The sequence below is a fragment of the Phyllostomus hastatus genome, unplaced genomic scaffold, assembly GCF_019186645.2.
Source record: "Phyllostomus hastatus isolate PE091 unplaced genomic scaffold, TTU_PhHast_1.1 phas_scaffold_60, whole genome shotgun sequence".
NCBI lineage: Eukaryota > Metazoa > Chordata > Mammalia > Chiroptera > Phyllostomidae > Phyllostomus > Phyllostomus hastatus.
The window spans coordinates 14,400,690-14,424,520 of record NW_025334038.1 but is presented as its reverse complement, the minus strand read 5'-3'; the positions used below and the strand labels follow the sequence as shown (position 1 = coordinate 14,424,520).

Below are 23,831 nucleotides of genomic sequence, written 5' to 3'. Positions count from 1 at the left end.
AGCAAGACATTGAAAATTTATTTGAAGGCAATGGAGAAATTCCCTAATCTGGCAAAGGAAATGGACTTCCAGGAAGTCCAGGAAGCTCAGACAGTCCCAAAGAAGTTGGACCCAAGTAAACACACACCAAGGCACATCATCATTACATTACCCAAGATTAAAGAGGAGAGAATCTTAAAAGCATCAAGAGAAAAGGAGACAGTTACCTATGAATGAGTTCCCATAAGAACTGTTCCCATCAGCTGATTTCTCAAAAGAAATGTTACAGGCAAGACAGTACTGGAAAGAAGTATTCCAAGTCACAAAAGGGAAGGACCTATATCTAAGATGACTCCATTCAGCAAAGCTATCATTTAGAATGGAAAGGCAGATAAAGTGCTTCCTAGATAAGGCCAAGTTAAGGGAGTTCATCATCACCAAGCCCTTATTATACGAAATGTTAAAGGGACTTCTCTAAGAAAAAGAAGATAAAACATATGAACAGTAAAATGACAACAAACACAATTACCAACAATTGAAGCTAACAAAAATAAAAGGAAACTAAGCAAACAAGTAGAAGAGGGACAGACTCACTGAAATGGAGATCACATGGAGGGTTATGAACAGGGAGGGGTTGAGGGGAGAATTGGGGGAAAGGTACAAGGAATAAGAAGTATAAATGGTAGGCTCAGAATAGACATGGGGAGATTAAGAACAGTATGGGAAATAGAGAAGCTAAAGAACTTGTACATGTATGACCCATGGACATGAAATAAGGTGGGAGAATGATGGTGAGAGCCGGGAACAGGACAGAGGGGAATAAAGGGAAGAAAAAAATGAGACAACTATAATAGCATAATCAATAAAATATATTAAAATTTAAAAATAAAAAAGTAATACTTTATGGTACACAAATGCAAAAAGACTATATGAATGGATCTGTTAGCTCCTTAGGCCACTGGCCCAGTTGTCTAACAGTTTAGAGGATCCATAAGGCCATCACTCATTCACAGCCTACAAGTATTTGGAGACTTATTGTTTGGAAAGCACAGCCTAGCAGGGTTATTGTATGTATTACTACAAGTGAAAGCATAATAAGTAGCCTGAAGAAACAAGCTATGTGGGATAATACGTGTTGATAGTTGGCTGAGCTCATTCCACACAGGTCTGCAAATCTAGGCCAGCAGAGTGGCATCTTTCTGTCCTTTCAGAAATTGCTCATTAATAGTCGAAACAGCAAATGGTTAAACCTATAAAATTCAAGTATCTACTTTTATATGACAAAGTACAGTTTACTAAAATATAAGGAAAGGCAGGAACATTTAAATGTATTCTACTGTTTAAAATAAAAGATTTGTCCCTCAGGAAGGAGTTCATTTCCATTTCGTAAAATGGTTGATTATTCATCAAATTTGTACTTTGGAATCAGTAGGGAAGCTTTTGTAAAATTCAGTGTGTACATCTCACTTTAGACTGATTCAGCATTCTCAGAGGTGGCACCTCATCCTGCCTTAAAAACCACTTATAAGATTGAAATTCTTCTTTAATGTATTTTCTCATGTTTTGAATTAGAATGTTGAGTATATAAAGAAAAAAGTTAAAAACCTCATGTATTCTGGTTTTGTAATTATACCCATTCGTTCTAGAAATAAATTAGAAGATATCAATAAAACACTTAAAAACAGAGGAAGAAAAAAACAAATAAAAAAATAAAGTAGGACATAATGTGGAAGGACAAGTAGGAAAAACAAAAATACATTGTGGGCAAAAAAGCAGTATAAAAGTATTAGAGAATTTTTAAAAACACAGTTGCAAGGCAGAGAAGGTAATTAGGACCAATATAGTCATAGAAACAAGGGTATCCATCAAGAAGCAATTTTAAAGGCCTCCTTTATCTGTGACCCATACTCTTCTACAGTTCTAGTTAGGGACTGTAAAGAGTTGTATGTAAATGAGATGGCATATGTGTTCTTACTGAGAATTCCTGTGCTCTCCAACTAAAGTCTCCCACTGATGAACTAGGATTCTTTTTAAAAAGAATGTTAATATAGTAGTTTTTATTTCAAACCATACCATAGTTGTCTTTGTTTTTTTACAGGGTTCAATTAAGGACCAATTAAAAGCATATGGAGCTCTTACTGAGAATGTGACTAGGAAATACACCCGTCAGATTCTGGAGGGTGTCCATTATTTGCACAGTAATATGATTGTTCATAGAGATATCAAAGGTAAGTAGTGAGGTATTTTTTAAGTATACAGGTTTTGTGTTTTGTTAATGAAATGAGTAATATGGTTAAGAAATACAATATTTAAATTAATAAATTCACCTTTAAAATATCATAGGAAAACAATTCTCTTTTCTCATGCACTCTGTCAATATTTGAACTAGTCTTGATGTTCGGGTCTCCAGAGTGGGTAGCTCCCCTGTGGGGGTTTACCAAATCAAAAAAGTTCAAATGATCATAAAAATGAGACCATGTTTTTATATAGAGAACATAAGCATTACAATACAGTGATTAAGAGAAGGGGATCTGACACTAGATCACCTGGTTCAAATTCAGGCTTTATTTGTCATTAACCATGTGACCTTGCACAAGGCACATAACCCCTCTGTGCCTGAGTTTCTCATATTTAATGAGGGTGATAATAATGTCCAACTTGTAAGATTTCTTGAAAGGATTAAATGAGCCCTTTTGGCTCATTTGGCTCACTGAGCCCTTGGCTCAGTGGATTGAGCACTGGCCTGCCAACAGAAGGGGTTGCTGGTTCGATTCCCAATCAGGGCACATCCCTGGGTTGCTGGCCAGGTCCCCACTAGGGGTCATGCAAGAGGCAACCACACATCGATGCTTCTCTCCCTTCCCCTCTGTCTAAAAAGAAATAAAATATTTTGAAAAGAAAGGATTAAATGAGTTAATGTGTATAATATGCTTAAAATAGTCTGGTATCTAGAAAGCATTCAGATAGCTACGATGATGACATTCTTATGTTGAGATCGTTTTTTTTAAAGATTTTATTTATTTATTTTTAGAGAGGGAAGGGAGGGAGATAGAGAGAGAGAGAAACATCAATGTGTGGTTGCTGGGGGTTGTGGCCTGCAACCCAGGCATGTACCCTGGCTGGGAATCGAACCTGCGACACTGGTTCGCAGCCCGCGCTCAATCCACTGAGCTACGCCAGCCAGGGCTTGAGATCGTTTTTAATTAAAGCCATCAGAATGGGTGTTATTATCTAGGGAGAGAATAAGAAGAGGGAGAAAGAGAGCCTAAGATTGAACTTTGATGAACTTCAACTCAGTTAAGCTCATTTTTTAAAATTCATCTGCTTTCAGGGATCAGGTATGTAAGATAAATGCATGAAGTGAGACAAAAGTGAGTGGTAGAGATGTGTAAAATTTGAGAGGGCTTAAATTCTGTACTACAAAGAATCCCTGGAGGTTTGATTCTATAAAAACTGAAGTTTGGTTCTATAGAAATTGGGTATGACCCCTAATTCAGAGATGACTCTAGTTAATCAACTGGTAAGAATAGTAAATACATGCATATATAAATAATAAAAAGTACATTTTTCATCGATCTTTCTGAAGGTTCTGATGAGCTACCAGATATTTATTGCCTCCCTGTGGTGATTCACATCCTGAATATGGCTGTATTCAGGCTAAAGAAAACGTTTCTAACCAGTTTCTAGTGATACAGTACAATCTGCTGCAGAATGCCAAGCCAGATCATGTGTACTAGAATGGAGCTTATAGTCTGAGAGATTGAGGACATGGTTCATGATCTAAAAGAAATAGGTGCAGTTGTTAAATAACAAAAACTGATAGCTTCAAGAACCACATAGGGAAATTATTTGAATGTGAATTTGTCTATTAGGAGTGATCTCTCTTCAAGCCAGTTTCTTTTTAGTACTCATGATGAGAGAAGGTAAAGTAACCAAGGGGAGATACAAGCCCAAGTGGACCTTATCAGAAAGAATGGCAAACCATACTATTAAAATGAGGAGGTTGGAAACAACAAGCTAACTTAAAGTCATTATAGGGCAAATGTATTGATAGGAGAAGATATAAAATTAGATATAAAATTAGTTAAGATATAAAATTAGATATGCAATATGATCTCATTTGTAAAATTAAAGTATGACCTAGAAGAAAATTTTTTTTGTGATTAACAGTGGTTATTTACAGATGGCAGAATGAGTGATAATCATTTTATTTGGCATATTTTTTACTTTTTCTACATTCCCCAAATTTTTATAATGAGCTATTTTTAAATCGTAATGGGAAAAGAAAGATACCTGATGACTTTTAAGTTTAAACCTATGAGTTAATAATGAAACCCAGGAAAAAACCAATTGATCATTGTCACTAGGGAACCAACCTATTATTTCATAACAGGGTTCCTTTATTTTGCCTTTTTGTAATTAAACCATTGAGGACTAAAGAGTGGATGAAAGGAAACTTACCTTTATAGAAGCATTTTGACTAACAAATGAAGAAGGAATGATGGGATAGTACCATTTCGCAACCACTAATGAATTAATAGGTATAAACATTAAACATTAACAGTTGCTTACATCACTAAAACAGAGACAGCTGAGCATGACACTCTTCCTGTCCTTAGATCATCATATCTATGAAATAGTTTTACCAAAAAAAAAAAAAAAAGAATCTGAGTCTGATAAATCTCTAGACTCAGCTACCAAATTTGAGAGTTACAGAACTCTCAAATATAACATATATAACAGATATATCTGTTAAAAAACAGATGTATCAGACATATGAACATATTAAATATGATTCCCTGGGGTGGGGTCAGCAAAATCTAGATATTAGGAAAGCTACAGGCAGACAACTTAGGTTCTTCATAAACTGCAAAGGAAAAACAGAGGGAACTTTAGAAAAGACTTAAAAGATATATCATTGAGTCTCAATGTTAGGAACTTATTTGGATTCTGATTTTTAAAGAACTGTAAAATACACTCTGTATGTAACATTATTAAGGCATTATTGTTTATCCTGTTAGGTGTAATATGACTCCTTATCTTTTAAATCTATGTATTGAACTTTTGAGATGATGTCTTGAATTTACTTCAAGTAATGTGAGGGAAAGAGGGAGTGGCTGGTAGTGTGGTTGGGGAAGATTTTCAGATGGTGGTTGAGGCTGAGTGATGGGTACATAAACTATTTTACCTGTTTTTGTAGATGTTTGAAAAATCTCTGTAATAGCTTACTTTACTTTTCAAAAAAATCTTCACCCATGGGCATGCTTATTGATTTTAGAGAGAGGGAAGGGAAAGGAGAGAGAGAGGGAGAGAAACAATGATAAGAGAGACAGTGATCTATCACCACTCATACGTGCTCCAATCAGGGACGGAACACACAACCAAGGCATGTAGCCTGACAGGGAATTGAACTCACAATCTTTCATTGTATGGGATGGTGCTCCAACCAGCTGAGCCACACTGGCCAGGGCAATAGCTTACTCTTAAGGTATCCAAAATAAGTTTTGAAAAAGTAGGAGAGTATATTGGGAATGTGATTACATGTTTTTCTCCTCAGCCCTTTGTGTGGGTGGGTATTGGTTCAACGTTGATGATTACTCCTCAGTGATGGTTCTCCCTTTCTGTGACCTGCCTGGGACTATTTCTTCCCAGTAAAATATGATTTGTTTGTTGTCCTTCTCCTGGTTAAATTATTTTAGAGGAGATTGGGTGTTTCAGGGTGGTATGGCCCCTGGTTAGATATTTTAGAGAGAGTGCCTTTCTTTGACAGTATCCTCTTTAAGTGTTGTACAGTGAGATGTTAAATAGGATAGACGGTGCTGTTTTGCACAGTCACTGATATGTGTATCACTTAGACTTATGGCATGCAGAGAATGGAGCCTATGCCTTCCCCTGCAGAGAAACTGCGAAGATCTATCATCCACTAGGTTGGGGAATTTGCTGGGAGAATGGAAAGTCAAGTACAGAAGCTCAGGGTGAGAATGGGCAGTACATAGTCTCTGCACTATTAACTCTCCTTCTTAGAGGCCATTAAAAAAAGAATAAGAAAAAAAATAAGGATTTTTTAAATGTAAAATATAGGTAGAAGACCTAAAAACAATGAAGTAAATTTTAAAATGAATATTAGATAAAATGAATTGCATATTTAAAAACAGACTAGACGTTATTTAAAAATGAGACTAGAAATAATTTTTATAAGACAGAAACTAGACTTGTAATCCCAGAAAAAAAAGATAGAATTTTAAAAATGATAAAGGGGAAAATAGAGAATAAAAAATAAGTGAACTTAGCACCTGGTTCTTGGTTTCTGATAACCAGGGCTCCTTGGAGAGAAGGCTGACTATAGGACTGATGCAGGGAATATACAAGTTGAGCATGAAGCATCTAACAGTGCCCCAAAGTAAGAAAATGCTAAAAACAACCCAGTGAGAAAACAGACAAGAACACAATGATCAGTATATGACAAAGGGACTCAGGAGCCAATCGAAAGAGTTCCCAATGGCCAAACCTAGAATGACTTGAGCAAAGAAAAAAAAGGTTACATTGGTTTATAACCCAAAGTATACAATAAATACCAATGTGCTCGTACTGATATAAATGAATGGTTGAATAAATAAATGGAAAAGAGGAGACAAATCTGTGCAGAATAATTCCAAATTTATGTATCTACTCAGCCTGGAGTGTAATTCCTGATTCCTTAACTGTGGGCTACGCATAGTGAACTTTTCCTAAAGATTATGGTAGAAGAAGGGCAGAAACAGAAACTTTATGGTAGAGAAGTCAACAAACTACCTCAAACCAGGCAATCAAAGTCAGTTTGTAATAAATAAATTAAATTTATTATTCAAGTAGATGAAATTTTAAAACAAGCTCCACGCTTGCTTAGAAGAGAGTTAAAATATATAGAAACTGAGAAATAAAATTAATATAAAGCAAAACCTAATATTTAGGAAAATGGTGAAATGTACGATAATTAACATTAAGTTATAGCAGAGTGGGAAAAGTGACAGAAGTCTTGATTATCAGATTCCTTCAGGAGTTTCCTTCTCAGAGAACTAAACTTCAGCCATAAGCCCCTTGCTTTATGATAGAGAAACTGTGCCCAAGAGCCTGCTGTTGCTTTCCATTCTTCTCTGAGCCCTTTCCCCTTTCTCTTCTTTTTCATCCTCTTCTCCCTCCACATCAGTTTTTTTCCGTGGGAGAACCTTCTTAGGTTTTAAAGCACATTTCTGACTCTAAAAATTCAGTGTTTGTCCTTAATGAGTACTGTTTGTGTGACTGGTGTTGTGACAGGTAATGTTTGGAAGATGAAAAGCAACCTAGTTTTGAAGACAGATTGAAGAGTCAGTTACTAAGTTTAATTCTCTGCCATTGTTCTTTTAGATTATATTCCAAACTGCTGATAAAAGTAATGAAATGAGAATGTTTCTTATTTTTAGGAGCAAATATTCTGCGAGATTCAACAGGCAACGTCAAACTAGGAGATTTTGGAGCCAGCAAACGGCTTCAAAGCATCTGTCTTTCAGGGACAGGAATGAAGTCAGTCACAGGCACACCATACTGGATGAGCCCTGAGGTCATTAGTGGGGAAGGGTATGGCAGAAAAGCTGACATCTGGTAGGTTTGCCTGAAAATACCTGCCTTACTTATTTACAACCAGGATGGAAATTACTGAGCCAGATTTCAGTTACCTTTTGTACTTTTGAAATGGGATATTGGGATTACAAGGATTAATATTTTAATTATGCTTCTTTGAGACTTAATCATCAACTAAATAAATAGAGGTCTTGAACCTGTCTTCCATTCTTCAGGAGGAATTTTGTCTTAAGCAGCTTCAGCATCAGAAAACTATCTTTCATTTCCCTGAAGAACTTTAAAAGTAATTAATCTTTATTGTTAGTCTCTTATAATTCAGTTAATCTTTAATTACTTAATAATGTTAAGCTAAAACTTAAAATGACCATTTTCTGCTGTCCACCAGAAAAGTTTTTAATACAACAAATATTCATTTTAAGCACCTAAAGGCAAACAAAAAGTTTTAATGTTTGTATTTGTAAGATAAAGACAGAAAAGTTATATTTGATATCAGGTTACAAAATTATTTAAAGCAAAAATTATAAAATGAGTAATGATTTTTGCTTAGCCAAAAACCATTGGTTTTGGTTAGCCAAAACCATTGGAGTCAATCCCTAAATTGTGGTTTATTTTCCTTGATTTTTATGTTTAAATTATGTTATATATGATTACAACCTTTTAATGAAACCAAGTCATACTTAAATGTATATGGACTTCACTCCTATGTCTAATTATGTAGTTAACTGGCTTTCTTTCATCATGATATTGTTTGTGTAATATAATTTTAAAATTTCTTTTTAGGAGTGTGGGCTGTACTGTGGTAGAAATGCTAACTGAAAAGCCTCCTTGGGCGGAATATGAAGCAATGGCTGCCATATTTAAAATCGCCACTCAGCCAACAAACCCAAAGCTGCCATCTCATGTCTCAGACTATACTCGAGATTTCCTCAAACGGATCTTTATAGAGGCCAAAGTGAGACCTTCAGCTGAGGAACTCTTAAGGCACATGTTTGTGCATTATCACTAGTGGCCAATAACCTCTCCTGTGCCTCTGCCTGGCTCCCCTCTATCCATTCACCTTCTCTCTGACTGCACTTTTCTTTTTTATAAAAAAGAGAGATGGGGGAGAAAAAAAAGACAAGAGGGAAAGTGTTTCTCTTGATTCTTGGTTAAATTTGTTTAATAACAGTAACCTAAATTTTTTATATTTAATCTTCTTTTCTTTTACAAGAACTTGAAACTTTTTTTAATTTAATTTTTATAATGTACTGATGTGGTTCAGAGACATAAAGCACTTTAGTACATGGTCACTCTTTCTAGATCAAACAAATCATTTGGAATACCTAAAGATTGTAGTCTTTCTCTGTGTCACCGACAAATTGATGGTGGTGGGGAGACATGGAAAACAAGAAAATGATGCGTGATTTGTAGTTTTTAATGATAGTGTTTAAAATTAATTCTCATTTGTGGGTTTAAGCCCTAAACTCTGTTTTAAAGTAGGTACTCAACTTAAAGAATATAGGTTCCTTCTTATACCTGTATTCTTTAGATCCTAACCTCTGTCTACCAAGTTTTTCGTTCAGTAGGAATCTTGACAGAAAATACGAATCTCTAAGAGGTATGTTTATTTGTTAATCCTAGCCAGTATAATGAGCAAATACACTATAAAAGATCCATGTTACTGGAATCTATAAACCTTGAGGGATAGTTTCTATTTAAAAAAAGAAAAGATAGTATTTTATTTTAAAACAGATATGGGAAGTCAGTGAACAAATCCAAATTAAAAGACAAAAGGAGGTTGCTCTAATTCAGTGTGTGAGCAGTAGAAGAGACCATGTTTGCCCATCAACAGAAATAATGAAAAGTAGAACTAGTTGTTGTTTAGTGTATTTTAAATTGTGTTCTTTACCTGAGGGAGAAAGTCCCGAAATTAATGGAAAGGAGAAATTACAAAAATAATATATATTATATCTTCTTACTTCTAGCTCCTGATTCCCCATAGATCAACATTCTTAGGAACTAAATGTTTAACCTGGAGTATCCATAAAGCTAGTGTCATGAGATAAAACCCTCGTTCTTGGGATTACAGAATACTAAAGTACCTCAAAAAACAAACAAATACTAAAACAGTGGTTCTCAAGGGTGGGGTGGGGATAATTTCTTTTGGTATTTGGCAATGCTTGTAGACAGTTTTGGTTGTCACAACTTAGGAGGATGCTAGTGGCATCTAGTGAGCAGAGGCCAGGGATACTGCCAAACAAACTACAGTATACAAGGACAAGTACCTCCTGCCTTCCAATAAAGAATTGTCCTGCTCAAAATTTCAAAAGTGCCAAAATTGAAAAACTGTGTTGCAAAGACCAGCCTCAAGTTATAAACTGGTAACAGCCATTTACAAAGCAGGTTCCTTGCAAAAAGTAAATTTCAAAGAGAAAGTGATGTAATGCATAATGAGGGTTTTACAACAGAAGATATCACTAGTTCAAGTCAAGGGTGAATGATCTGAATAGAAAGTAGCAATCCATTCCTTACCAGCTGCATATTGCACCCAAATCAGTAACTTCCATTTTAGAAACAAAATGAATTTAAACATGGAGCTTATTGAACTCAGCCATCTGTATATATTCTTTCCTTAACTCAATTTGTAATTTGGGGGAAAGAAAAGCATATCAAAACAAATATTAACTACTTTATAGGAAAATTAAAAACTACCAGCTGTTTCTAGCATAACGTATCCAGTAAGACCAAGGACATTAAATGGAAGGAGACAACTAAGAGAATTCTACTCTAAGGAACTTATGCTACTGAAAAATATGAATGATATTAATAATTTGGTGACTTGCAGTTTTTTCACTATTAAATAAGTGCTAAGTACTTTATTTTTAAAGATTTAGAAAATAGTAGTCTTCCTGGAGGTCCATTTAGTGATACCTTTTATGAGATTGATTTATAGGGGACTCAGGTATTTTATTTTGTGCTAAAAAGTATGATCTTTAGGGATTCTTTTACTGTTCCTGAAGACTTTGGTTTACTGCAACAAGGTCCTTTCTGACGTTCCCTGTAGGAAATTTGAAATTCCACAGCTAATCTGAGAAGTCAAAGCACAAAGATTCTGCCATACTTTATAATGAAAGAAAGTGGTTCACCAAGAAGAATATACATTAGTGGCCCCTCCCCTGGAAAATCAACTGTCAAATCTTTGTGTTGTAAACATAGCCCCCAAGGATCTATTGTATTTCTTTATCTTTTATAAGTGAAGCTATGTCTCCTACTTGAGTAAGATCATAGTATCTGGAGCAGTGGGCTTTTTCTTTGTTTCTTTGCCTCGTATGGTTGTGATTTCCTTCTGGCTCATTTTTGGTCTGTCAGGGTAACCAGTGGTGCAGAATATGAGACAAATGCTCTTTAAAGAGAAATCTTGGGAGATTGTGAAACTCAAAGCAAAATTATTTGCATTTTTCAGTCTCTCTTGTGTTTTTAAATACTATAGAAAATAAATCTGAAGAGAAACTACTACTTTAACACTGCTGCAGAAGACCTTTGTTTTATAATAAGAAAAATATTATTAGCTATGGGGAAATGTTGTTCTTTATGTAAAGACATAAAATAGACTAATAGTTTACAGAGTTATTATATAAAATGTGATGTGAATTGATTTTAAACAAGTTGTAAAGGTACCGAAACCACAATAAAAATTAATATATATATATATAACAGCTACTACAACAAAAAAGCTTGAAGTGGGTGAGGTATGAAAGACCAAAAGTAAGTTTAAAAAAGAAAATTTTGAAGCAAAACACCTCTATCGGGGCAGTTAGATATAACACTCCAACTTATTATTTCTAATGATGGTATGAATCAACAAATGAAATTTGAATTTTTTAAGATAACTCTAAATGTGTTTTGTTTTTTAAATGCACAGCTGATTCTCCTATACTGTAATGTTTCTTTGCTGAGGCTGGAAAATGAGACTGCTGACTTTGTGCCTTTAAAATGCATTCTGCTTTCATTGTGGCAGACTTTTTGGTGCTGGAGAAGATTCACTAGCAGTCTCACCTGTGCTTTTCAGGAAGTATCTTTCTACTTAGGCCTTGAGAGATTCAAAATGGCATTACTTAGGTTTGGGCCAAATATAAAATCTTTTACATTACAAACAAAATATATTGAATAAAAGGGTTGAAAAATATAATGGGTAATGGAAATTTTGACGGTTGGTAATTCTTTAAAATGTATTTAAAAGTATATATAGACTTTGAAATTTTTGGTATGAATATCTTGAAAATTTTTCAGTTTTCCTCATTTACATAATATGTTTCTAACTTGAAAAATGGTTAAAGACTGATGACACACAGGCTGGACTACAAAAAAAAATAAAAGTTAGAGTAAATAAAATTGGCTTTCATTTGAGAGTCTACCTTATTATCAGTAGAAACTACATTAAGAAAGTGAAATTATTTGTTTAGAGTAGCTTTCTGCTACTTTACCTCTCTCATATATGTCAGATCTGGTCTGTAGTATTTCTGAGATAGAGTTATGATAAGACACATGAATAGTTTGTAGGGATGCCCAAGCTTGGGCTCAAAAGCCAAGATGTTTGCCACATGTGGACTCCTTGGCTCATGGCAGAGTTCTGAGCCAATGATTTCATTGTGGTCTGCAGATAAAAGCTTGGAGATAAAATCACCCGATGTCAATGAAGAATAATAATGTCAATTTTTAAAAATAGGGTGAATCTTCTTCATTTGCTTATTCAATAATTGTGGCTTATTTTGTCAGGTACTAAATTAATTTATTCTCAAGGAGGTCACAGTCTAGAAAGAAACATGGACAAACAATAGGGCATACTGTAACTCTGAAAGTTCAGTAATGATGTTTAAAATCTTACTGTTTTTTGTGATGTAAGGGGAAAGCAACTTTAGGTAATTATTGGCAGTTAAAAATTAAAATGTTATTAACAGCATAGATTAAAAGTATTCCCAAATTAGAAAAACCTCATTGGTCAGGCAACCTCTCTCTCTCCCTCAGGACTCCTTCTTACAAAATCCAGCCTCTTCTCTAACAATTTCAGTGATGGAGGACATTTATTCCATACCATAGTGTTCTTTTCTGCTTCTAAGAAAAGAAAAACCAAATACTTTCTTTCAGTCTAAATAGTTAAAATATCTAAAAAGAAGATAGAAATTGAACTCTGTCCATGGTGTTAATGCTAAGAACAGGACAATTTCTTGAGACCTTACTGTTTCCTGTCGTTTGACCTTTGTTACAAATGTAATTATTCATATTTATTTGAATTTTAAGATTGGTTAAATGTTAATGAAAAGCAATTTAATTGTTAATTTTTGGTAGTGCCTTTTTCTCTGTATGCCTTAATTTTATTTTATATCAATAATTTACATTACCCACCAAACTGAAGGTTTTTTCTAAAATCAGTAATTTTAAGAGTTGATTTGACTGTGTATTGGCCCTTAAATATTTCTTAATGCCTGCTTCTTACTCCTACCCTTTTCTACCTTTTCTTTTAAATGTTAGAAGACAAGCATTAGCATTAGACACACACACTGCAGTCTCCACTAGATGTGAACTCCTAAGGTAATTAGAGTTATTCTAATTCTAAAGAAATGCATAGTAAATTGTTTTCCAGGCTGATTGCTTGATTTTCGATCATACTGACACTGTCCAGATTTTTTGTATATCATATTTCAGTTACGATTTTCATAGCAGAGGTAGAATGGTTGTTTTTTGCCCTGAAGAGGTTGTTTAAATGGTTTACAAATGTTAAGGCACCGAGACTTGGGGCAATGTGCAAGACATCCAGGGATAGCAAATTCTAATCTAACATTTTGATGAAAACTCTAGCTTACTTTTCTGTGAAGTGTGTGTGTCTGTGTGTGTGTGGAGTTGGGGCAGGAATGGGAAAAGAGAAAAGGTATGAATGTTCAGTTAGATTAGTTTCTGTTCTTGAAGGAACAGACAGAAGGAATAGTGTATGACCTACTGATGATGGATGAGAGTAATCGTCCTTGGGTAGGAATGCCAGCACATTTTCTACAAGTAACTAGTACAAATGATTGTTTAATAAAAGTATTTATTGTAAATTGCCAAGCTCTTGGTTGCAAAAAAATTACAATTAAATTTGTATGTGTATATAATAGCTTGTATATAACCCATAAATAGAAAGTAATTGATTTTCCATAGTTCTTCATGAACTCTTTGGAATAGATATTCTGCCAGACAATATCAACAGAAGCTTCCTTAGCTTATGAAATGTTCAAAAGGAAATTTTCTTAAACCTCCCTTTGGTTGGCTAGGGAAGGTATGCTATGAAGCCACTGTTCCTACTTCACAGTGTTTTTGGCTTTATCTTGACTTCTGCCTGCATTCTGAACAGGATGCTGTCATAGGTGTTGCAAGTCTCAGAGTCAACCATTTTCTGGTACTTGCCTTTCAGAGCCGTAAATGGTGATGAGCTGTTAGGAGTCTGAAGAATCTTTTTTCAGTGATAGTGAGAGTGGACATGATTTAGTTTCAGAAAGTTGAGGGAGGAGTCGTAGCTATAGTCAAGACAAGAATAAATTTTATCTGTTGCCTGCATATAGTCTTTTATATAATTCTTCATGTTTTTCATAATTCTGCATTTTAATTGACAGTAATATGATATCTTTGTTAATAATAGCAAAGGTATTAAGTCAGTGAGTACTATTGTTCCCTATGACTGATTACTTTTTTGTTTGTATTCACAATCTGTATTATCAGAATCATTTTAAACCAAAGTTTTTATATTCCCTGCACACATTGCCAAAATGATTTAACACTGTTACTTCTGCCCACCTGTAAGCTAACAGGATAAAAATGATGAAGTAGGTACTAATAGAATTTGTATTTCAATCTATCCTTCAAGAAAAAGGAGAGGTGCTCAGTGCTTGCATTTAGACATGCAGAATTTACTTCAGCTATTATGGAACTATATGGACATTAGAAACTTGAGCTTGTACACGTGCCAATCTTATTAACATCAGATGACCATAGATTCATTGATATATGCCTCAGATCGGTGGTGTACTTTCTTTCTAGTATCTTATGTTTGACTTGAGGGGCATTTCAGGAAAGCTGTGAAGAAAAGTAAATAATAGACACCAGTCTGCTTTGTGCCATACACATTTTAGAACATAAGGAAGAGTCTGCATTCCAGTATACCTGCAGAATTTGTCCCCAGATAAGGGTATCTGAATCCCATCATGACAGTTGAGAACAGTAAGGTTTATGACTATGCTGAAAAAGCACTTTTATGTTCATTTATTTATTTATTTTTAGAATTTATCTTTTAAAAGCATATATAACTGCTGGTAATTTTAGCATTAGCATTACTTAGAAGGGAGAGATAAGTAACAAAATAACATCTTAAGCTCTAGTAGATACTTAGACTCTAAAATGGATTTGACATATTGTCACTTTTCTGAAGATTTTTTTTCCCATCTGGAATAAGAGGAGAGGACTAGTGGAAACATTTGAGCTGAAAAGGCTATGGGCAAAAAAAAAGTGGGCCAAATCCTTGCAATATACCTTATTCAAGTGAAAGTACAGTGTCTTAAGGACAAGAATACTTCTTTAGAAACAAATGATTGTTTTAAAATACAATCTTAGTAAGTAAAAGGTTTACATTTTTCTATTGCTGTTTTAAAATTTGCTACCCTGCATTCAGAAATATTATAAAAAAGTTAATACCAAAAATACTTTAAATGCCTGACATCTCGTACATTTCACATGGTTCTTTTTATTCAAATATCATTGTAAATAAGAATAAACTTGGATAAATTTGAGAATAAACTTTAATTGTTGCAAAGTATAATTATCAATTTGTAAATTTACCCTTTGGCCTAATGTACATTTTTTTTAATGTAACCATTAAATTCTTTATATTTAACCTATTAGTTTCACTTTATAAACATTTTTAATCTTAGTTGAATGTTGGACAGTTTAAAATTATGTAAAAAGGTTTTTTTTCCTGTCAAGGTTGACTTTTTTGCACATTTTTGGATATGTTTAATTTGTACACTGATTTACTACTCTGGCCAATAATTGTTGATGGGTGTGTGAGCATTATGAATGTGTGCATTGAACTACTGTCTGTGTCTCTATGTTTTAACTTTGAAGAAGTAGCCATCAGTAACTGCACTGCTATTACAGACTTAAATTAACTTTATTGCTTTTATGAAGTATACTTATCTATGGTTCTATCTTTGTTGAAGAACTCAGGAGTTCAGCATCGCTTTCTGATTTTATGTGTATTTTGAAATGCATTTAGTTGAAAGTTTGCTTGTAACTGTGTATCAGGGAAATGTGTATATGGAAATATCTTTTTCTGTCTGTAGGCACATTTATGTATTCCAGTAATTTCTTATTTTCATTTATTTCTACATTTTTATGAACTTGTTTTATATAATAAGGGTATTCCTTAGTTAGAATTAAATATATAAAAAAGCTTTCTGAGAGATTATTTACTATGTGAGTATATTTTCAGCTGGCTGATCAAAAATATTTTTAAAATTTTGTTTTTAACCATTCAAAATATGTTTGTATTTCCAAAATTGGATACAAATTTACTTAGATATCAAACACTCTTGCAAGGAAGAGCGTTGAATTTTCCTTTGAGAATTCTCTGAAATACAAATTAAGAGGAAAAAGAGGTGTTAAGCAGTAGCAAAATTCACTTTCCACTAAAATAGCCTTTGAATTCTGAGAGCTATGAAAAAAATGTAAGAAACTAAATTGTCTTGAAAAGATGCCAAGGTTTTTATATCTCCAGTTTCTCTTGGCTGGTCCTACTGTTTTTGAATGTTTCCTTTATTCTACCCCAAAGATTTCAACTTTTGGGTTATTTTCTTACTGGGCAAGGTCAGACCTTCTTTATGAAACAATACATTGATATATTGTGATTCTCTGAAATTGACTAAATTGGTTTAGAAATGTTTAAACATGCATCGAGTGTCTTTATACTGTACTGTGTATGTTAAGTAACTGGCAGAAAAAAAAATGGAAATTAAATTTCCAATCTGACAATATGTAGTTAAGGAAAACTCAGATTTTAATATATGGTACCATGTAAAATTACTTGTGTTAGGAATAAAGTCCACTGTTGAAGTTGTATGTCAGTCATTAAGCTTATTATGTTGCAAGGAGTCAGTATGATTAGTAAAACCTCCCAGAAGCCAGATACAGTGTGATATGTGCCACGTTTCATTTATATTTTGACTTTGTGTTGTTCATTTAAAGTTGTACTTGTAAAAATGTATAAATCTGAGTTTTATAGTTTTTATGTATTTGTTTTTCTTGCTGGTAAATAGCCATTTAAAAATCTAATGTGAAAGAAACCATGTTTATATTTTGTTAGTGATCAATGACTTTGTTTATATGGAAATTTGTATATTGTTGGCACACATATTTGTTTAGATTTATCGTGCATGAAGGCCTGCAATAATTAGCACAATGAAAACTGCTTTTTTTTTTTTACATTTTTTTTATTTGAAAGATTGTGGTTCAGAGGGTTACTCTTAGTAACATGGATTATGGAATATAAATGAATGGCACTTTGAGTGTTAATAAAGCTGATATTTATTTCCACTGTGATTGGTCTGTCCATATCTTCTCTTGTATACATCATGTTCCCAGTTTTCCTTCCTTTGCCTGAGTCGATCACTTTCTAGGAGACCAGACTAATCTAGAAACATTGCAACTAAATCTTTCCAGGATATAAATCTATAATGCCCTACCCAGTATGCTCTGGCATATCTTTTTTGGACACTTTGATTACCCAAAATCAGAAATTAACAGTGATTTAAAAAATAGCATGAACTAAGCACTGCTTTTGATATGTCTTGTCTGTAGCTTCGTGGACCATGCAACAGTGCTAGACTATAAGGACTTACTATAACTGGGGCTCTTCAACTTTCAACTGAACTGCTCTTTTTAAAAAATAGCATAAACAAAGCCTATATCAAAATGTAAGGAATGGATGTTCCCACGGTAATGGAGATAATTTAAATTAATACTTTGATGTAGAGAGCAACTTAGCAATATAAGTCAAAACCCTCAGAATGTTGTGTTTTCTGACTCAGTAACTCTGTACCTAGAGATTAATTCTGTGGAAATGATAGCACATTTGCTAAGTTACAGCTATAGGAGCCCCAAATTGAGGCTCTCTTATGTCCAACAATGGGGGTTATTGTAATAAAGTACCACAAACTGGGTGGTATATAGCATCATAAATTTGTTTCAACTCTAGAGACTACAAGTCCAAAATCAAGGTGTTGGCTTGGCCATGTTTCCTCTGAAACCTGTAGGGAAATCCTTGCTGCTTCCTAGTTTCTGGTAGCAGCAGGTTTTCCTTGGCTCATGGTAACGTAACTCCAGTCTCTGTCTCTTGTCTTCACAGGGTGTGCCTCTCGTTTGTATCTATCCCTCTCTGTCTGTTTACTTTTTTAAATAAGGATACCACAGTCATAGTGGATTAAGGCCCACCCTGATGACCTAATTTTAACTTCTAAAAACTGTTTCCAAATAATATTTTGAGATACTGGAGATTAGGACATCAAAACATCTTTGGGGGAAAACAGACCCATTATAATCTGCTCTGTGGCCCCTAAGATTTCATAGCCTACCCACATGCAAAATTAATTCACCCCACCCTACCATACCCCAGTCTTAATCATTTCAGCATCAATGCTAAGTCCAGTATTTCATCTAAACATCATCAACTCAGATCATTCAAATAAATTGTGGGTAACACTTGGTGTACAACTCATGCTGGAACAAAGTTCCTTTTCATCTGTGAACCTGTCAAACCAGACTAGTTACCTGCTTTCAAGTGGGAGAGATGGAGGATAGACATTTTTATTAAATCAAAAGGAAAAAAAGCCTGTGTCCCAAGCAAGTCTAAACCTAATGGGCCAACAGATTCTGTTTTATTTTAATACTTGAGGAAAATTCTCATTGGCTCCATGCTGTCTTGAGGAGCCCCCTGGAGTGCTGGCATTGCTTCCTTACAGCCAAGGAAATGGCCTAAAATCATTGGACCTGCACCCTGGGCCTTTGCTTTCCTGGCCCATGGTGGCAGTGGCAGCCCTGCTGGCCTCTGAAATGCCCTCAAGATACTCTTGTGTGACACATTCAGAATTAAATGGCTCTATCAGTCCCTTTCTTGCCCATAGCATTCCAGCCTGCCTTCATTTAGTTCCATCTCTGTCCTCTTCCAAGCTGGCAGGGTTTCTGCTGAGATAATTGATTGCTTCCATAAGTCTTTAGCAAATAGTTTCTAGTTACACACCCTTGGTGTTTTCTGTAGAGCATACTTTCTCATTATTTACCATATGATTAGGATGAGAATTTTCCAAATCTTCAAGTCTGGCTCATTTTTCTTTAAGCAATTCCTTCTTCAATTTGTTTCTTTCCTCACATCTTAGTGTTAGTAGCAAATAGAAACCAGGCTGAACCTTCATCCTCTGCTTAGAACTTTATTCAGCTAAATAACCAATTTTATTGCTTACAACGTCTTCTTTCCATCCAACAGAAAACAATTCAGCCAAGTTCTCTGCCACTTTTCCTCTAGTTTCCAATAACATTTCCTCTAGTTTCCAATAACACACAGTTATTATCCATGTTCCTTGTCTCTTCAAGGCAACTGAGGCTTTTTCTATCCTGCATCTCAGGATTCTTCCATCCCCTACCCCATTACCCAATTGCAAAGCCTCTTGTGTGTTTTTAGGTATTTGGTACAGCAGCACCTCACTTTTCTTTAACGAAAACTGTAGTTAGTGAGCATTCTTCAGAGAGGCAGAATTTTTGTTTTTCTTGGGAAACCTGTCTTTGCTCTTAAGGCCCTCAACTGATTGAGTAAGGCCTACCCACACTATTGGTGGTATTCCACTTTAAAGTCCACTGATTGTAAATGTTAATTATATCTAAGAAATATCTTAATAGTAACACCATAATTGGTGTTTGACAAAACAACTGGACATCATAGCCTAGCCAAGTTTATCATCACAAGGATTAAGCAAGTAAGCTATAGGAGATCCATTCAATGGAACTCGTACATTATTGACTAAAAGAGAGGAAGTTATGTGAGATGTATAGTATGATCTCACTTTTTGTTAAATAGAAAAAATATTGGGGTGTTACTCCAAGTTTGGTAGAGTTATAACTGGTTATTATTTTTGTTTATCTGTAATTTTTAAACTTACAGGATAAGTTATCCTGTAAAATAAACTTAAGGATAAATGTGGGTATTTTGCTTAGTACAAATTTTTTTTCTCAGCTTTATTGAGATATAATTGACATATAACACTGTTTAAGTTCAAGGTGTACAATGTGTTGATTTGATACACATACACCGCAGTACAGTTACTACTATAGCATTATCCATCATGCCATCTAATTACCACTTTTTTTTTGGTGAGAATGTTAAGATCTACTCTTTTAGCAACTTTCAAGTATAGTATAGTATCATTAACTATTATCTTGTAAATTATATCTCCAGAAGCCACTTGTCTTTTAACTGGAAGTTTTACTCTGATCAATATCTCAATTCCCCCACCCCTCAGACCCAGGTAGCCACCACTCTATTCTGTTTCTATGAGTTCAGATTTTTTTAGATTCACATGTAAATGAGATCATACAATACTGTCTTTCTCTGCCAGAGTTATTTCACTTACCATAATACTCTCAAAGTCCATTCATATTGTCTCAACAGGATTTTCTTACGGCTGAAAACTATTGTGTGTGTGTGTGTGTGTGTGTGTGTGTGTGTGTGTGTGTGTGTTCATTCATCCATTGACAGACAGTTTGTTTCCACATCTTGGCTACAGTGAATGATGCTGCAATAAACATGCGAGTGCAACTCTTCCTTCAAGATTCTGTTTTTGGTGGGGATGGGGCTGGCTGCAGTGAGGTGGCAGACTGTGCAGGCGGGGCTTACTGAATGAGAAACTGAGACTCAGAGCTGACTATGGACTACAGCAGGGGTTGCCACGGTGGGAGAAACTCCCAATCTCACACTAGAGTTCATTGGAAAGTGGGACTAGAGCCGAGCAGGTGAGCTGCATTGTTTCCTCTCTGGCCCCTCCCCCATAGGTAGTGTTGCAGCGCAGCAAGGAGGGTTGCCCGGCCCTGGTGAATACCTAAGGCCACGCCTCCTTACAACTTAACAGGTGCACTGAGACAGAGAAATAGGGCCCAAATGAACAGATCTAAACTCTAGAAAGAGAGCTAAGCCACGAGGAGATAGCCAACTTATCTGATAGAGAATTTAAAGCCCTGGTAATCAAAATGTTCACAGAACTGATTGAGCTTGGTTGAAAATGAAAGTACAAATGAAAGATACCCAAAATGAAATAAAGCAAAATATTCAGGGAACCAACAGTTGCAGGAAGGAAACCAGGATCAAATCAACAATTTGAAACAAAAGGAAGAAATAAACATCCAACCAGAACAGAATGAAGAAACAAGAATTCAAAAAAAGGAGAGACTGAGGAACCTCTGGGGCAACTTTAAATGTTCCAATATCTGAATTATAGGGGTACCAGAAGGAGAAGAACAAAAGCAAGAAATTGAAAACTTACTTGAACATATAATGAAGTAAAACTTCCCCAATCTGGTGAAGGAAATAGACTTCCAGGAAGTCCAGGAAGCCCAAAAATTGAGCTTCTCCCAACTTCTCCCAAAGAAGTTGGACCCAAAGAGGAATACACCAAGGCACATCATTACATTACTCAAGATTAAAGATAAGGAGAGAATTTTAAAAGCAGCAAGAGGAAAGGAGACAGTTACCTACAAAGGAGTGCCCATAAGACTATCAGCTGATTTCTCAAAAGAAACCTTGCAGACAAGAAGGGGCTGGAAAGAAGTATTCCAAGTCATGAAAGGCAAGGACCTACATCCCAGATTACTCTATCCAGCAAAGCTGTCATTAGAATTGGAGGGCAGATAAAGTGCTTCCCAGATAAGGTCAAGTTAAAGGAGTTTATCATCACCAAGTGCTTATTTATATGAAATGTTAAAGGGATTTATCTAGGAAGTTGAAGAAGATAAAAAACTATGAACAGTTAAATGACAACAAACTCACAACTATCAACAAATGAACCAAAAAAAAAAAAAACCAACAAAAACAAAGCTAAGCAAACAACTAGAATAGGAACAGAATCAGAGAAATGGACATCACATGGAGGGTTTTCAGTGGAGACGGGGAGGAATAGCAGGGGGGAAAAAAAAGACTCTTTTCATGTCCGTTGGTTGTAAAGCCAGGAGTGGAAATCCTGGATCATACGCTAGGTTTATTTTTTTTTTTTTAAATTTAATTGTTGCAGTACAATTTTCTATTTTTCACTCCCATCCCAGCCCACTCACCCAGCCCTCCCCTCCTCCTGCCCATTTCCACCCGCCCCTAGTTTTTATCCATGTGTTTTTTATACTTGTTCCTACTAGGTTTATTTTTCATTTTTTGAGGACCCCATACTGTTTTCTATAATGGTTGCACCAATTTTCTTTCCTACCAACAGGACACAAGGGTTCCCTTTTCTGCACTCCTTGCTAATGTTTATTATCTCTTGTCTTTTTGGTGAGAGCCATCCTAACAGGCATGAGGTGATATCCCATTGTGGTTTTGATTTGCATTTGTCTGATGATTAGTGATGTTGAGCATCTTTTCATGTACCCGCTGGCCATTTGTTTGTTTTCCTTGGAAAAATGCTTGTTTAGTTCCTCTGCCCAATTTTTAGTTGGGTTGTTTGTTTTTGTATTCAAGTGTATGAGTTTTTTATATATTTTGGCTATTAACCCCTTACCAGATATGGTTTGCAGATTTTTTTATTCTATATGTTGCCTTTTCATTTTGTTGTTCATGTTGTGTAGAACCTTTTAATTTTTATGTCATCCCACTTATTTTTGCATTTGTTGCTTGTGCTTTTGTTGTTACATACAAACACTTGTTGCAAACACCAATGTCAAGGAGTCTTTTCCCTATATTTTCTTTCAGGAGTTATATGGTTTCAGGTCTTATATTTAAGTCTTTAATCTACTTTGAATTAATTTTTTTGAATAATGTAAGATAAGGGTCCAATTTCATTCTTCTGGATGTGGTTATACAGTTTTCCCAATACATTTATTTAAGAGACTGTCTTTTCCCCATTGAGAATTCTTGTCAAATATTAGTTCACAAAATACTTTATTAATTATGAAAATGTTAGATTAATCATTCTTCCACATCATCATTTTCAGTAAAATTGACCAGGTTTAGCAGGTTTAAGAGCTTTTAAAAAGGACATATGTTTAACCTGCCATTTGTTTCTCAGAATTTACTTTAAGAAAACAACCCAAGATGCAGTTAAAGATTTAAATCCAATGACATTCATCACAGACTACTTATAATAAGATAAAAGGTAAACTTGAACAATCCAGGGGTTTGTTCCAGGGCTTGGGTAAGTAAACAATGATATTGCCATACAATGGAAAATTAGTAATTAAACATTCACTTTAATGAGGGGTGAACAAATCTTATGTTGGAAGACATAAAATTATATCTGTCCAAGTAATACTTCCATGTTGTAAAAACATCTGCAGGGAAAAAAAAGCCTAGAAGAAAATATACCAAAATGTTGATAGCCTTTGCCATGCATTTCTTTGTTTTCCAAGACTTTTGCATGACCAGTATTACTTATCGGAGAAAATATTAAAATGCAAAAGCCTGTTTTAAAGGTTTGGTTATTCCACTTCTTGAGTAAGTGAAATTTATGTAGAGCAGGGACCAACAAACCAACTTACTGAAGGCCATTTAGCTGAGAACTGACCTCTACATTGCAAATCCTGTGGCTGAGTCTCAGTCTTCAATTTGCTCAGCCAGTCAGCAGCATCTAAAACACTCAATCAGTTCCTCCACCTTGAAATAAAATTAATTGAAAGCAGAACTGCCAGGACTCCTGATTTTTCTATCTCACTGACTATTCCCCAATGCAGGTTGCCCAATTCTCCCTCATCTTTCAGCCTCTTCACTAAAATGTTCTCAAACTTTCTTCTACCTACATTCATTCTCTAGGTAACTTCTATTAGTTTTTTAGCTTCAATACAATAGATATGTTGACAGTTCTCGAACTATATTTCTAAGTCCCAGAAGTAAAGACTTATATTCACCTGCCTTCTCGACATGTCATTTAATTGTCTAATAGGCCACTTCTATGGACTGAATTGCATCTTCCCCATAATTCATATTAGCTCTAACCCCTAATGTGCCAGTA

General features: G+C 35.0%; 1 protein-coding gene and 1 non-coding gene across 2 annotated transcripts in view; both read left to right on the top strand.

Moving 5' to 3' along the window:
* The window catches only part of MAP3K2 (mitogen-activated protein kinase kinase kinase 2), a 75,366-nt gene extending 63,398 nt beyond the window's left edge, over positions 1–11,968 (top strand). The window contains exons 15-17 of the mRNA XM_045825865.1: positions 2,078–2,207; positions 7,419–7,596; positions 8,356–11,968. Of these exons, the coding sequence (XP_045681821.1) occupies positions 2,078–2,207; positions 7,419–7,596; positions 8,356–8,581 (534 nt within the window). The 3' untranslated portion in view covers positions 8,582–11,968. The remainder of the gene's footprint in view (positions 1–2,077; positions 2,208–7,418; positions 7,597–8,355) is intronic.
* Positions 11,969–17,405: 5,437 nt separating this feature from the next.
* On the top strand, positions 17,406–17,533 carry LOC123810542. Its single transcript, XR_006784269.1, has one exon. It is a non-coding gene; the product is annotated as a small nucleolar RNA SNORA50 (small nucleolar RNA).
* Positions 17,534–23,831: the final 6,298 nt, after the last annotated feature.